At 38.6% G+C, this 17,411-nt stretch overlaps 1 protein-coding gene across 1 annotated transcript in view; it reads right to left on the reverse strand.

The window, feature by feature from the left end:
- Positions 1 to 13,866, reverse strand: part of uvrag (UV radiation resistance associated gene) — a 150,489-nt gene extending 136,623 nt beyond the window's left edge. Inside the window, exons 1-3 of the mRNA XM_007259445.4 lie at positions 13,528 to 13,866; positions 5,233 to 5,350; positions 3,049 to 3,083 (exon numbers count right to left, since the gene is read on the reverse strand). Of these exons, the coding sequence (XP_007259507.3) occupies positions 3,049 to 3,083; positions 5,233 to 5,350; positions 13,528 to 13,677 (303 nt within the window). The 5' untranslated portion in view covers positions 13,678 to 13,866. The remainder of the gene's footprint in view (positions 1 to 3,048; positions 3,084 to 5,232; positions 5,351 to 13,527) is intronic.
- Between the last annotated feature and the right edge of the window lie 3,545 nt (positions 13,867 to 17,411).

The following is a 17,411-nucleotide window of genomic DNA, read 5'->3' on the forward strand; positions in this document are numbered from 1 at the left end:
ACAAAGCAGAATAAACTCCTTTTTAATTCCCTTGATTTCAGAAGAAACAGTGAATGCACAGACGGCCCAATACTTTCCTAAATCCCTGTAGACTTTGTTTCTGACCTTGTCTAACCTAGACTGTAAAACAGGACTTGATAAAGTTGATCAGGAACTGAAAGTAAACAGTGAATGAACAGGCTCTAAATACAGCCTGATGGCTAACGTAGAGGTTTCTCAGTCAGGACTCAGTTCCCTAAAATCTAATTCAAGCATCTTAAACTGATAATTAGACACGAAAACTCCTACACCCCCCCCCCCCCCCCCATTCCCTCAACTGTAGTGTTTCAAAGATATTTAAAATTTGAATAGGGAAGCACAGATTCAATATTAGGATCTGATATCAGTTCCACTTAAAATAATCTTAGGCTGATCAAGGTCATCATTCCATTTACAGACCCAACTATCCAGATATGTTTCATAAATCTGAATCCGATCATATTACCCTACAGACATGATGCACATCATAGCACACAGTGAAACCTACCCTTTACCTATTCTGATAATTAGAAGTGAAGCAAAATTAAGCAAAATCTGCTCTGAGACGTTAATCTGGATATGATTAAAATAATCTTTATTTTTCAAACTAGACCCTTGTGAATGAGTTTTACAGATTTAGCTCCAATCCTTTTCAATTCTCCTTCTGCTTTCTTCAGAATTATCAGTAGAGCAGCACTGAGTTCAGTATAAAAACTGCAGAAAATAGACCTGTAGTTGGTCTATCACACTTGTTGGTAAATGCTGAATCATGAATAGTAGCTTTAAGTGATTTCCAGTCGTGCTATTATCAATGGCTGAGGCAATTGGTTGTGCCTAAAACACCAAAAATGTAGTTAAACACACTCACCAGAATGTATACTTTATCAGGATTAAAATGGTCAACTCCAGCTGAAAAGCTCTGCTTATTACGCGTTATTTTAATAAGGAAATGTGAAAAAAATGAGATTAAAATTAAAAGAGTGATTAAAAATGGTACATCAAAATTAACATTAATAAATCAGCATTTTTATTTAGATTATTATGAGTGAGTGAGGACTGTCAGCAGTGTGTTTTTTGGGTAGTTTAATGTAGAAATACCATGATGTGTGATTGAGCGGGGAATCTGATGCCTTTTTTCTCCTCTAAGATGAAGCTCAGCACGTGTTATTATTTAATTCTGTTCGTTTAGAGATGTGATGATCACAGAGAAACACTCTGCTTTGTAAAAACTGTCGACTAAATCTGAATGCTCAGCTTCAGTAATCAGTACTAAGTGCAGCAGTAAACAGCGGCACTGAAGGAGGCGTGGAGGATCACACACGGGTCTAGAGTATTCAATTTTAGCACAACGTCATACACAAGCCTTTAGTCCATGTTCCTGTTGGCTGTGCTCTCGTTATTTGTGCTCTTGTTATCTGTGCTCCTGCTAGCTGTGCTCCTGCTAGCTGTGCTCCTGCTAGCTGTGCTCCTGCTAGCTGTGCCCCTTTTAGCTGTGCTCCTGTTAGCTGTGCTCCTGTTAGCTGTGCTCCTGTTAGCTGTGCTCCTGCTAGCTGTGCTCCTGCTAGCTGTGCTCCTGCTAGCTGTGCTTTTTTCGATTTGCTCCTTTCCGCTTTGCTCCTTTTCTTTGTGCTCCTGTTGGCTGTGCTCCTGTTGGCTGTGCTAAGTCATGGTAAAGATGACTTTGGGAGCCTGAAAACCAGTGAGCGCCCTGTAAAACGGTGCAGGTGGAATTTGATACCACTACTATTCAGAGCCGGAGTTAACTGTGAAAAAAGTTTATTCAGTCTCTAATTTTCTTATTCGATGTACAGGACCAGAAAAAAAAACAGAAATGGTCAAAAACTGGGTCAAATACATTCATAGAGGAGCTTTTGAGAAAGAGAATATTACTCCAACTCTGTAGGTTAACCTAATAGAGCTAGCATTTGCTTTATAGTAGTGAATTACATCATCCATTAGTGCTACTGCTGCTGATGTAGCATTTAATAGGAGATAAAACACAGGAAGACCTAAAGAGATACAGTGTACATTTAGAGTGGTGTCCTTTCAAAAGTATTGGGACACCTGCTCCTTCACTGTTACTAACTGCTTTTAATGTCCAGGGAACTTTTCTATTACATTTTTCTACTACTATAGCATTGCATTCAGTGATGTTAATGTTTTTGAGGTCAGGATATTGGATGATTAACACCACTCCTAATCCTCCCCTCAACTCCCCAACTCATCCAACAAGTACTAGAAAAAGCAAAATTTTTCTAGAGAACACAGTTCCAATGCTCCACAATTTATTACTGCGGCTTTATACTCAGCATGGTGCCAAATAGACTTTTGTTTAGGTCAATTGTCCAGTAAGTCCTATTCTATTGGCAATACTTCTCCCCAGGAACTTAATACAGTTTATGAAGCTGTGTGTGTGTGCCGACAAAGTGGTGCAAATGCAATGAGTGCCAGCAGCTAAATGCATTCATTTAAAGAGTGTCTACAGACATTTGGCAATATATACAGTATCAGTCAAAAGTTTGGACACACCTTCTCATTCAGTGCTTTTCTTTATTCCTTATATTACATATTTAATGTATTTTCCACATTTTAGATTAATATTTAAGACATGAAAACAATTCAGGGACACGCATGGAATTAGGTAGTAAAGAATGAAAAGTGTTGGTCTTTCACAATCCCCTGATCTATACCTGATCAACTGAGATGGTGATTTGAGGTGATTTGGGATGAGCTGGAGATTCACAGCATGAACGAAAAGCAGAAGCTATAGTTCAGCACCTCCAGAAACCCCTTTAAAACACTATTCCAGATGACTCTTCCTCATGAAGCCCTGTACTGCAGTATATTGTCTTTTTGCATACAGCAATCTGGCATCCAATACAATCCCTGCAGTAATCCAACATCTCTGACAAGTACAGACAAGATGTTCCCCTGTGTTTTTTATGCATACTGATTTACATCACTCACAAAAAATGCAAAAACTGCAGTTTAGTGCGTAAGAGAAAGGAAAAGCTGCAAAGCAACACTCACCAAAGAGTCTCTGATGACTTCACTCTTGTAAAAGTCTGAAAAGAAAAGAGAAGTTTTAGCTTAACAGTTTCTGAAGAACTTACATTACTAACTGACTATTCACCACAAACATTCATACAGGAACTTTGTGTGAGGGAGTTTTCTACATTTCTGCACACATTTAACCTAAATTAAATAAGGAGAAGCACAAATAAAGCTAAAATATTATTCATGGTTAATTTTTTGATTGAGGTAAATGCTACATTATTAAAAATCTGTGTGACGAAAAGTATGAGAACCTTTGCTTTCCATATCTGGTATCATCCCCTTTGAGCACCAATAACTGCATCTAAACATTTCCAGTAACTGTTAATTAGAGCTGCACGTTGGCCTAAAAAAGAAATTTGTGCATTATTCTGTACAAAATACCTGCAGATTTGTTATGTTGGTCAGGTCCTTCCACAAGATTTCTATAAGATTATGGTCAGACATTTTAATTGGACATTTCAAAGCATTTACTTTTTGTTCTATTAGTAATGGCAAGCCATTCTAATTCAGATGCAGCAAACAGGCTAGCACCACCATGTTTCACAGTTTGGATAAAGGTATTTCAATCTGGAATACAATAGCCCAATAGCCTTCTACAACGTCCATGTGACCTTTAACAAACTGCAGATTTTTGAAGAGAAATATTTCTCCCTTTTATACAACAGTTAGTACCGACCTCACAATCTGATTGGTTGAGAAGTGTTCTAGCCTTGATGATATTTGTGATAACATCACGGCCTTCTCACACTAAGCTTGTATCAATCCGCTGACGCGTTGCCGAGTAACGGCGTATATACACAGGACAGCTTTGAATCATTAGCGGCATCAGCAGCAGCATTAGCTTAGCACAGGCTAGCGCTCAACCGAGGCACGCTCGCCCGAAGCCCGCAGTGCTGGCTCGTCTTTTGTGGAAAAAAGGGAAAGAAAATCGCTCGGTTAATGCCGTCTGACAGCTAGAACGCTAATCAGCCAGGCTAGGCTAAGCTAAATTAATGCTGAGCTAAAGCAAGCTACGCTAACCTTACCACAGTCAAGCCGGCTAGCTAAAACCAACACCACCCAGCAAAACAAGCAGAAATGCTCAAAAAATGCACAGCTTTCACCTGAAGACGACTCCACAAAGCAGGAGAGGAAAATATTAGCTTTATTTCACGGTCCTAATGTTACCATCTTCGCTTATTCCTAATTTTGATTTCAAGCTTAACATTACTTTTGTGGTGTTAGTCTGTATGAACCATACACCGTATTGTAGTTAAGTTTCAGTTCTGTTACAGATGTTGTGGAACTACTTTTTGGCGGAAGGCACAGTCCATGTTAAAGCATATTCAAACTTAATTTCTTAAAGTTCTTTGATTTATTTTCTTTATTCATTTTGTAAAAAAATAAACTGTTGAATAAAAGCAATAGAACACTCGAGGTCGTGTATTATAGCGAATAACATCACGGCTGTGGTTCGGCCGTAGATCATCACAGCCGTGATGTTATTCGTGATAACACACTCCCTCTCGTGTTTTATTGCTTAAGGATACACCATATCATGCACACCATTGTTGATGATTGTTCTCCTGATGTTAGACACGGAAACATTAAGATTAGCCAGTGGGAGAAAGGCTTCTAGTTGTTAGAAGTTACATTGAGTTTCTTTGTGAGACTATTACATACATTGCTCCTGGTGTGATCTTTGTTGGTCTACTCTCCTGGGGAGGGTAATATTGATCATGTATCTTCTTTATTTGTACACTGTATCTATAGACTGGTGGACTCAGATTTGGGTTTTCTTTATGTACTTTCAGGAGCACATTTTTTTCAAATGCAGGGATTTCTAATAAAGTGTCCAGTTTTGGAATTTTAAAATAGGGATGTATAATGAAGTGTACAGTGAGTGTGTAGCAGTTCTGAAGTTCTGAATTGAAGTAGACCACAGTTCAGGGATTTCCTGCTGCAACTCACCTGATATAATGTCTTTATTTATTAATCAGGTTGAATCATGTGTGTTACAGGTTTTCCCCCCAGAACCAAGACTCAATACTGTTTATGAAGCTCAGTAATTTCAAATTGATTTGTTTATAAATGTTTATTTATTTTATTTTTGTCAAACTATAGTTTTTTAATAAGGATTGTAAGTTCGATGAAGGATAAAGAGTGAATAGTGCTCACCTCTAGATATGCGGTCACCCACACACAAGTGCAGGGTGAAGTAGGTGTCCAAAAGGGGGGAATCATTTCTGTTCACAATGTTCCTTGCTGCGATGCTTCGCAAATGACGTAACCGCCTCTGTTTGGCAGGAAAGAAAAGAGAGAGAGAGAAAGAGAGAAGGAGACAGAGTTAAACAGGGTTAAAATTAGGCCTGGACAATATTTCGATATCGGTATTTATCGCGATAAGAAATGTTTCAATAACGGTGATATCATTTTTGTGATTCATCGATATGTATTATTTACAGACAGGCGTTTTTTAGCGGCGTCAGTTCACTGCAGTCCTGAACATAGCCGGGCTACGTCAGTGCGTGATGACACAATCATACAGGCACGTAGCCAGCTAGGCTAGGCTAGGCTAAACCTGGGTCGCCTCCTCTCCGCACCGCACCTAAAATCTCCCGCGATGAAGCGAAACCGACCCTAACCGAGCGGATCTCCGCTCCGCACCTAAAACCCGCCCGCCTTGAAGCGAAACCGACCCTAACCGAGCGGATCTCCGCTCCGCACCCAAAACCCGCCCGCGATGAAACGAAACAGACCCTAACCGAACGGATCTCGGCTGCGCTCCGCTCCGCACCCAAAACCCGCCCGTGATGAAACGAAACAGACCCTAACCGAACGGATCTCGGCTGCACTCCGCTCCTCTCCGCTCCGCACCTAAAACCTCCCGCGATGAAACGAAACCGACCCTAACCCGCTCGTTTTCATCGCAGGACATTTTAAATGAAGAATGAGCGGATAGTTGAGGGAGGCAAGTCTAATTCAGTGGTTCGACTTTCAAAGGTTTGATAAACTTCAGACTTCAGCTTGCTCCAAATTGTTCTGGAGAGTGGAGCCGACCAGCAACAGTAATACATCCGTTCCTCCACCTCAAGCAGATTCACTACACACAATATCTTCCTTATTCTGGCTAAAACACTTGTAGTTTATGTTGTATCTAAGTTATTTATAGTTTATATAGGTTTGTTTATTTGACAGGGATATCATGTTCCCTTTATACATATGAAGGCTTTTTCTATTCCCTATTCTGGTTGAAGCACTTTTGTTTTGATCTGTTAAATATGTTTACAAAAGAATAAGAAGCTCTGCCTCTGTTGTAATGTAAAGTTATTTATATTGGTAATATGTATATAGGTTATAGGTTTATGTTTGACAGGGATGTCATGTTTTTATTTTGCTACATGCAAATAAAAGTGAGCATTGATTTATTCTGATAATTTTTTATTTATAAAGTATTATACAGTTTTTTGTGAGAGGAGGCTTTAAAGACTTCAATTTAAGATTTCAGACAGTAGTGTACAGATTTCCATTGCAGGGATTCTTAGCAGTTTTTCTGAGGCCTTCAAAGTATTTTATATAGTTTATATCGATATCGAAATTATATCGTATCGACCGAAATTAAGGAATATATCGTGATATAATTTTTTGCCATATCGTCCAGCACTAGTTAAAATAATGAATACAGAATAAGGTTTTTAAAATTATAATACCTAAGATAAAGTTCTAAAAACATTAGGGTCTATAATAAAATTCTATAATTTCCTATCAGAAACAATTTTACTATTTTTAGTATTTTAGTATGTTATTGCAGACATTAAAAGATATTTAAATTTTTTTCTGGTAAACTTCACTCATTTTTAATCTACAACTATTCCTGCATTTCAGGCCTGCAATACATTCCAAAGAAAATGGAACAGATCAATTTAGGGCTAGTAATGAGGTTAAAAAATAATATTAATCATGTGATGTTAAACAGGTGATTGGAATAAAGAATTGCAACAAAAACTGTATCCATGAAAGGCTGAGCCTTTGAGGACAAGAGATGAAGTGTAAGGAAAACTGTAAGGAGTATCAGTACATAAAACATGAACATCTGTAATCTCCTATCCCTCAGATGGCAGGAACAGCCATTTCACAATATCAAACCCCACAGGAAAGGGATTACTTTGATGAACTTTGTAGGGCACTGCAATACAGAGTTGCGTTTACAAATGCCTCTTAAAACAAAAGCTTTATGTTAACCATCTCCAGAAGCAGCACCAATTTTTCTGGGCTCAGAGGCATCTGGAATGAACATTCACAAAGTAAAAACTTTAGGGATGCACGATGATACCAGAATTATATTGTTATGACCAATATTTCAAACCGTTACTTGCTAACGGACTAATTGTATGCTGGAAAAGGATGCGTGAAAAATTCATTTCCAGTTTGGATTTTTCTTAAGGAGCACACATAGTCTAAAATGAATCAATTTTTTTTTTCTGAAAGAGGGTTGTACCGACATAAATATCCACAATGAAGTTGTACTAACATTAATATTCTGAATTACTCCGGAGTAATTTTTCATTGAAGTGAAACAAGTCCAACATCATTCAAAAAAAGTTACAGCATGACTCTGTTAGCACTGGTGATAACTGTTACATTAGAGGGTCAAAGCTCTGCAGCATCTGCTCAGAGATGTGCCTGAATCCCAGTGGGAGTGTACAGTAAAGCCTGTAAAGCTGAAAGCTTCTGCACGGCTCACTGTGGCTCAGTGTCCGACAATGTAACTGAATAATGGACAAGATATTAAATTATGGTCCGCACATAGCAGGGAATCCCCTCACGCATCATTAAAGGGCCAATATCCTACATTCTACTTGTATTACAATATATTCACTCTTACAACAATGTGCAGATAATGTATATAACTCAATATTAAACTATTTAATTTATAAAGAACGCGTGTAAAACATGTTTTGTTAATTATATGAGCTCTTAATGAGGATCTCTACAAGTGTTAAGACCAGACTGATACAACACTGATGCACAGAGACACAAACCTCTTTGTATGTTTGAGAAAAACACGTCTCACTATAAACCAAAGCCCTCCACCCTCCATGACCATGACCTCACTGTTGGACAGTGAACATCAGGCCACAAACGATTCAGAACTGATGCAGTAACCCTAAGAAACTTGGGAAGTGGACAAGGTGACCTGAAAACATCAACAACTCACACTCATACCCCATTCAAAAAAGGACTGCTAAGAAACCCCCTGACACAATGTGAGCTACTGTGAGCAAAGCCTGTACTAAAACAAGTGAATAGTAAAATAAAAAGGCACTGGAATTATGTTGACAAACAAATGATAATTCAATGTAGCTAAAGGCTGGCCAGTCAAATAACAACATTACTAAACAAAGAGATGCACCCTCCACCATGTTTATAGATTTGATTCTAATTTGAACAGCCAAAAATTCAGAGTAGAACTAAAACAAACATACAACGTATTCTGTTTCACTTTTTGTTCCATCTTCAATTGAACACTGACAAGTATATATCACCTGCAGATTATAAAAACAAAAAGGACAATTCAAGTAAACAGGCAAGCAAACATTTGTGATACTAAAGCAGGCCAGAGTTTGACAAAAGCATTTCTGTTACATCAAAATTAATTCAGTGCATTATAGCCTCAAGCACTCTATGGTCTAAAAGAAGGACAATTTCAACACAGCTATATAAATCTTCTGTGGAAAAGCATTTTTTCCCTATGGGAGGACCACGCACCATTCCTAGTTTATTAACTCGCACTGAACAGCACATTCAAAACTTTAAACTGAAAACCAAAGCTAAAGCTAATAAACACATACACGTTTAAAAAACTATTATAACAAACTTAGTCACCTCACTGTAAAACATTTATATCACTACATCAAATCCAAATTGGGGCTTTATCATTCATACAAATTCAAATACCAACTGGATCAGAAGTGCATGACAGGAAAGTAATCTGATTGAGACATTCCTAGATATTATGCGTCCATATTTAATACTGTCTACTGTTTCAGTCTACTTTATTTTAGTCTACACACTGTTAACAAACAAATATTTTTTTTTAAAAAGGTATTACATTACTGCATCACTTTAGACGAATCAGAACACTACATCTCTGCAATTTTCCCATCATCATAATATAACTAACTGTTCAATGTGAACATAGTAATGAAAGTTAAAGTGAACGTTACTTCACAGTGTGCCCAAAAAGCCCTCTGAAGTTCAGTTGGCCAAGGCCTCTCCTGACCAGCATGAACTGCCTGCCTTAAGTATTAAGGCCCAAATCTAAGTCACGAGTTTCCCTATAGGATTAACAGCCCCTGAAACAAACGCTTATTTTGTTCAGTCAACATTTTCCCCCTCTTTCACTCTCCTCCCATTCACCCAATCCCCACCCCCAACTCCTTAAAATGTCACTGGATGTCCTGAAAAAGAAGTCGATTTGTGTCACGGGCTGAAAGAAAAATGGCAAAGTGGTACAGACCATTTCCCAGACTTTAGAGACACTGACTTAAATACAAATACGCAAACAGAGCAAAGCCTGTCTTTCACACAGTTACTAAAAGCTCTGTCCAAATAAATGTGATCACTGAAAAGAGCTGTGAGATTCTACGCCAAACACTATACATGTTTATAATACACATTGTAGACCAGCAAATATTAAGAAGAATCCATTTCAATTATATTTTAGATTACACACATGTATGAGCCTCCTGAGTCCACCATATAAGCTGCTGTAAAAGTGTATTTGGGGTCTATCACTGTGAAAGCTGAAACACAATAGGAGCAAACTGTATGTAAGCTGAAAAACAAAAGTCACTAACTAATATAACCAATCCAAGAAGTTATTATTGTTTACATTAAAACTGCTGTTGTACAGAAAGGAGCAGTTCACTAAAAATTATAAAGCCGTTGAAGGGGTTTGCAGTAGTTTAGAAGAGAATACAAATTGCTAAACAGCTAAATCAGTTGTTGACAACTGTGCTGGCAACCATCGCACTGAATAATGAGGGGGTGTGAAAAGGCCACGCTTCAGACAACAGTACAGTAAACCTGAAAGTAAAAGTTTCCAACACTGAAAATACTTAGTAGAGCACAGACAGAGTGTGGTGGCCAATACAAACAATACCAGCATCAAACATACAATGTTTATTAAAAGGAATTCTATTAATTATACAAATGTGAACAAGCTAAACAAAAGTAAATGCAATGCAGCTAAAGGCTGCTTGTTTAAAGAACTGTCCCCCAAAGACTGTACATTTATTTTACAGCAAGGAATAAATGTATTTATTTTTACAACAGCAAATACATTACATTACAAATATCAGCCATCAACCTCAAGATTTACTCATCCAAGTCAGCATGTTCCTGATCAAACTATGTCCAAACTGTGTTCAAAACATCAAATTACCTGACTGTATATGTGGGTCTTTAATTGTCTGGAAGTATACAATACTACCAACACCATGGTAGAGGCTGTACATCTGCCTCATTATAACTCACAATGAGCTGCTAATCTGCCGCAAAATGCCTATTACAGGCACAAACAAAAGATTCCTCTGGAGGTGAATTTAGAGACAGACAACACAGAAATAGAACAGATTTAACATGACAACAGACACTTTTATAAACTAATATAGATTTCCCAAGCTTAGGCTACATTCACATTAGCAGGCTGAAGTGACTTAAATCTTAAAAAAAAATTTGCTCAATGTGGCTCAGAACACATTTTTTCATGCCTGTGTGAACGTGCCAAATCCGTTTTTTTAAATCAGATTTGAGTCAGTTTTATATGTCGTCCGAAATCGGATACATATCCGACCTAAGGACATACAACACAAGTGTGAACGGTCAAATCAGAATTCATATGTCTTTTTGCTTTTACACATGCACTACGTGCTTCTCTCTCGTACCCACACATCTCTTTGTGCAGCTGTGCAGCGATAGCTGCAAAAACAGCAGTAGCAAACCTCCTCGATCTGAGCATGTACTTCAGATGAGCTGTTTGCTCTCCACTCGAGCAAAAGATGCTCTACATATAAGCTGCTAACACATTCATTTCCCTTTACAAAGCTACGAGTCATCTCTCAAATATGATGTTTTTTGTTGTTGGTAAAAAAGGTGACGTTTATACACATATCAATGTGCACGTGAGACGTTTCCATTCACATTACACACAGATACAGGTCACTTACATTTTGAATGTGAGCCATTAAGATCTGAGCATAAAAATCGGATTTGCGCAATATGGCTTGTAATGTGAATGTAGCCTTAGACTCGGAGCCTCCTAACAAAGGGCCTTATTTCAACTACAAAATGATACATGAGTTTAGAGGTCTATTTGGCATCAACTGCTTACCCTGCTTGAACATCACACCTCCAAGAATAAGAAGCATCCACAGAAAATCGCTGCTGAAACATCACTCCCTGAATAACCATCAGACCTTTCATTTACTACCACACATTTTAGCTTAGTGAGGGCTACACTGCAGAAAATCTAAAGAAACAGCACTAATAGTAGATATTTACAACCACACAAGGGAGTTAAATGGACTTTGCCTCAGTCTGAGCCAGTGAGTGGTGTAAAGTGCTACTTACTGAGGAAAACTTGTGACAGGTGTGACTTTCATTATGTCTATCTCACCTGCCAAGCATAATATGACTAAAGGGGGCTTTTAATACTAAACTTAACATTTCCTCAAATCTGCCACAGTGAAACCAGAGGGCATCTGAAAACAGCCTAGTTTAATTTAGCTTTAGCTGCTAACACATGGGCTGAGAGGAACCTTACATGATCATCTTAAACCAACAATAAATATTCTTTCAATTTTATCTAAGAATAGGTACCTACATAAGACCTCAAGTGGACTGGCTATGATTTTTTTATTTTTCCGAAACCTAAAATACTTTACTGCTAAAACCATAAACCCTAGTTACTCATTATAAGTAAAGAGTAAACATGCTTATAATGAAAATGAAACACATTCAAAACAAAAACAAGTAAATTACCTATAACTATGACCGACTGAAACATAAAAAGATATGCTGACTAGCTTAATTCCTTCACTTTATCAGGTCTAAGAAAGCACTTAAATGTACTCAGGATGGAGCTTGGCTGTCAGAGCAGATTCATTCATTCACTGACTACACAAGTTTAAAGAGAAATAGAAATTTCACTTAACAGAAATAGCATATTTGAAACTGGGCCACAGATATATTTAAGCAGTTGAAAATCCAGTATGATCCTAGCTCATTAATCAGTATACATGGATTAGCTAACATGTGAGCACAATAACTGTTAGTTAATTAGTTTAGCTAGTGCTATCTGAAAAAATAGCTGAGCTAATCATTTTGTTGTTATAGTTAGCTAACCATTTTAGCTGACCAAAAAGCAAATAACTGTTCTATTCTCTTTATTGTCGTCAGTTAGATGCTGGCTAACAAATCCAGAGCTGTTAGCATATGTAGCAACTACACCTAGCTAACATGGTAAATGACAGTGACAACTCCTTTAAAGCTATTTTATTCGATGTGAAGCTTAACAGCAGCTAAATGGCAATTACAGCACTGTAGCTAGTAACCCTAACAACTAGTAACGCTTGCATATGAAGTTAGGTTAATTCCTCAACCATTTGCCAGAAAGCTGAATAAGTTAGCTGGTTAGACAGGGACAGCTCTATACACATTACGTTACTTTACTTAGTTAGCTAGCGGTAGCTAATACAGTGTGGTTTGTTCTAAACCGAATTAAATGAGCCAATATTAAGCTATTAGGCTCTTAGATAAACATAAACCACAGGACAGGTTATTAGCTACATAAGAAAGCTAGCGTTAGCTATGTTTACAAACATTAGCTAGCCAACTTTGTTGTTGTTTTCTATTGTAAAGCTTTACGTTTAGTTTTAAGACCAACAAACAGAGACAGGGTTGGAAGTGCTGTAAACATAACTCTCTATGAGCTTAATGACAATAAATATACTCTTATAAATTACACGCAGCATTTAAACAGACACTGACAGTACTGTAGCAGAGCTTTGCACAGGCTAAATAGCAGTGCTCCTCTATAGTGACAGCGCTCTGGCTATACCGGTTTCTGGACAGTACAATTTCTCTCATTTGACAGAATCACAAAGCAAGATGAAACCAGCTCCAGTCCTGAAAGCAGGGCCAGAGCAGAGTTTGGGTGCTCCACACTGATCTAACACACCTTCTTTAACCTTCACATAGCCTGCATACATCAAGCAAGTGTGTTTAAACTGAAATAAACTGCCCAAACCGTGCCGGACCTCAGCGCTCCAGGGCTAGTGTCAGTGCCCGCTGGAGAAGCTGCAGGCCCGGCTCATGCTGCCGAGTGGACAGCGCCATGTGACAGTGGAGGATCTGAAGGAGCAGACTCCAAGCACTGCAGAGCAGAGCGTGGTCCTCCGCGCTTCGTACCTGCTGCGAGGTGAGCTCCACATGCAGAGCCCGGGAGGAAGCGGCCGCTGCCGGGCTGCTGGTGCTGCCGCTGGCCGAAGCGGAGGAGACCGCAAGATCCCAGACAGAGTTCATCGTTAAATCGGCACCATAAGGGCCCTTTCCTCTCATTCAGCGGCTTAGCTCATCCCCTCCGCAGGGCTCCGGTTCATAAATCCGTATAAATCGATGCAAAGTACATTAAAATGGAAACGCGGTCTGATTCAAATATAAAGCGCGTTCAGCGGCTCCGGACGCGCCGATATAAACAAAGTGAGAGTCCGCTTAGGTAGCCATTATTAACCCAGCTCGCCTGGTCAGCCTTTACCTGACGCTGATTGGCTGAAGCACTTGCCAATCTGCGGGAGATGCATGGTATTCAAAGGTGATTGGTTCAGAGCCGTGTCAATCAAACCGATAATGGGCGGGGAAGTGGCGTTAAGGAACTCGTGCTGAGCAAAATATGAGGAAGTGGAGGGGTAACGTGACTATTATTATGGAATATAAAAATAAACTATAATCACCAACATCTTTATTATGACAACACCAGCAACTATTACACCGACAGTATTACCATTTAATCATTATTATAATAATTGCTAAAATTTAACTGATGATAATAATTATTACTTAATAATTAATACCTGTAAAATAGAAATTAGTCACATGTATATGTGTATATGCATATATTCATATATTATTGCATTAAAAACGAGTCATAATATATTTTAGAGATCGAATTCATATCGCAAGAAATCAAGTAAACAAGATCAATAAAGAAAAAAGAAAAAAAGAAAAACCTTCCACTAGTGAGTACCAAAGGAAGCGGCCATAAACAGTGTTGTCCACCAGAGAGCAGCATTGTTTTTTCCTGTTTATGACTGTGGCGCCTTCACGGCTGGTAAAGGGGTCAGCAAAAATAGGACACTGTAGCAATCAGCATAAACATGTACTTAAAAAGCTAATAACATTAACCACAGACAGGGGATATGAATATATAAGGTAACTCATGAACATTCAGAACTAGGTTGATGTGTTGGAAGCTGAAAAATTGGGAAACATAAAAACATGACACACTTGGCGGGCCTAGGACAACCAGCATCAGGGTTACTGATATGATCCGTGGAGGTCCCAAATCACAACTTACAAAACTTCTGCTAGTAACATCTTAATAATTCATTTCTGCACCACTTGCACCCTTTCTGAAGATGTATGATGCCTTACAGTTAACTATCAAACCAACTTCAGCCGGGGAATACGAGGCTGCAGATATAGAGCCAAACGAATCTGGAGCTGCGAATATCAAACCAACTTCAGCCTCGTACCAGCAGCCAGGTTGGTAAACTTTAATGCTCCACTGTGACAGCTATATCTGTATCAGGTGCTTGAAGGTTTGTCCTGATTCTTTGGGGGAGGATTTCACCCATGTTCTTTGTAGCTCTGTTCCAAGGGGAAGGGTTACACTCAAAAACAAGGGGTTACAAAAGAGAAATGGGATTGGGCCTTAGTGTCAGATAGCACTGCTTAAAATCCAACTCAATAGCAGCTGGTCTTCCAGAGAAACTAGCTCTTTAACTAGCATAGGGCATGTTTTCCATGTTTTTAGCAGGGAGAACAAGGCAATAACACAATATTATGCCAATGGTTTTCATGTAATGGCTGACTGGTGTATATTTACGTTATGAATATACATATGTATTAATAAGTGTGTCAAGTGGCTATTTCTCATCTCATCTCATCTCATTGTCAACCGCTTAATCCGTGAAGGGTCGCGGGGGGGGGCTGGAGCCTATCCCAGCAGGCATCGGGCGGAAGGCAGGATACACCCCGGACAGGCCGCCAATCCATCGCAGCAAGTGGCTATTTCTTAAAAAAAAAACATACAAAAGCCTGCTTGCAAATGCTCATCTGGACTAAGAAGACTTCCTGTCTTATGTTTTATGGTCAGATGAAACAAAAAACAAAGCTTGGTCACAATGAGGTATTCTTCATTTGGCTTAAAAAAGGAGACGCCTTTAACCCTAAAAACACCATCCCCTCTGTTAAACATTGTAGTGGGAATCTAATGATCAGGGTGATGGCAAAGAGACTTTCCAATCTGAAAGAGTTGGATTTCACTGCTAAAGATGAATGGGCAAATATAAAATAAGTCATGCAAAAAGATGGTCAGCAGTTATATTAAGCGTTTTATTGCTGTAAAAGCCAATAAAGGAATTTCTATTAATTATTGAGAGGGGTATGTATAATTTTGTGAATTTTTGTTGAAATGTTAATAAATGCAAAGAATTTTTTTTTTCTCACAACGATGCCTCTTGTACATCTTATTATCTTCTGGGAGATTCCTGTCATTTCCGGTCACTTTCCTGATTGAATAAAAAAAAAAAGTTAAAAGTTGCCGGGTGTATGAATAATTATGGACCAAACTGTATGTATATAAAACAACAACAGCTGCTTTTTAACCATTTTTGGGTAAACTTCTCCCTTTTTCCCCCTCAATTTGTTCTTCCAGCTAAATTGGTGGCTGAATTATTCATGCATTGTGGTTGCATCTATTTGATTTGATTATATGTTTGTAATTAGAAACAATTACTAAATTATATATAATTACTCTAACAACCAATGTTATATATATATTTATTATTTATATTTATTATGTGCAAACCAATATTCTGTAATCCATGTTTTGTTTTGTTTTTTACTTGAAGGGTAAAATAATACATTTGCTTTTGCGTTCTAGCTGTGACTCACATATGTGCCTTAAATGGTAGTGTTGGAAGCCCTTCTGGCCAAAATATACAAATCTGATTCGATTTGATTGACGCGCAGACAGAACAGACTCATTCATAACAGATTCAGCTATTATAAGACAATACTGTGTTGGATCCAGGCCAAATGAAAAAAACAGAGGCGACTGTAATGCGGGCTTGCCAGGGGAAAACCTGACCTGGTTCAGAGTCACCTGCTACCAGGGGCCCTTTAGGGTTAAGATTGGTGACCCCTGCCCTAAAGGTTCAAGGAATTGTAAATCACTCTATTCTAAAGTAATTTAAATGAAACCTCGAAACCTCTAAAAGCTCACTTACAGAAAGTTATTCACCAGATATAAATACAATGCTTGATGTCTGAGTTCTGAGAAAATGTTTGGCCTAAAAAGTGATTTTAAAATGTATTTCAATAAAATGGTGGATGGATGGAGACAGGCAGATCACTGTACTGCATAAACTTTAAACAAAGTTTTTTTCTCATTTCTCAGAGCTGGTGAGTGGTGTAAAGTGCCACTTCCTGAGGAAAACTTCTGACAGGTGTGACTTTCATTCTGCCTGTTTCACCTGCCAAGCATAACATGACTAAAGGGGGCTTTTAATACTAAACTTAACATTTCCTCAAATCTGCCACAGTGAAACCTAAGGGCATCTGAAAACCTAGATTAAACCTAGATTAATTTTGCTTTAGCCGCTAACACATGGGCTGAGAGGAACCTTCCATGATAATCTCAAATCAATAATAATTATTCTTTCAATTTTACCCATTTAAACAGAGCATATTTAAACTAATACCAAAATAAACACACACCAGTAAACTACAGACAAACCTAGTCTCCCTGAAGCTGCGGGAGTCTCCCGCATTTCGGCAGTGGCTCCCTGATGCCCGCGAGTCACATATAATCTCCCGGAATTCAGAACGAGTGCCACAAACGCGCACACAGGCGACATACTTTTTTTCTCTAATCGAGTGTGGGAAGGAGAGAGAGAAAACAGGGAGGGTTTTTAGTGTGGGCGGGCAGTGTTTTTCCCCCCTCCCGGACGGGATTTTTTTCAGTGAGTGAGAGAAAGCAGATCAGGCGGAGGCAATATTAATAATTATTG

Source organism: Astyanax mexicanus, chromosome 20 (assembly GCF_023375975.1).
Source record: "Astyanax mexicanus isolate ESR-SI-001 chromosome 20, AstMex3_surface, whole genome shotgun sequence".
Lineage (NCBI taxonomy): Eukaryota > Metazoa > Chordata > Actinopteri > Characiformes > Acestrorhamphidae > Astyanax > Astyanax mexicanus.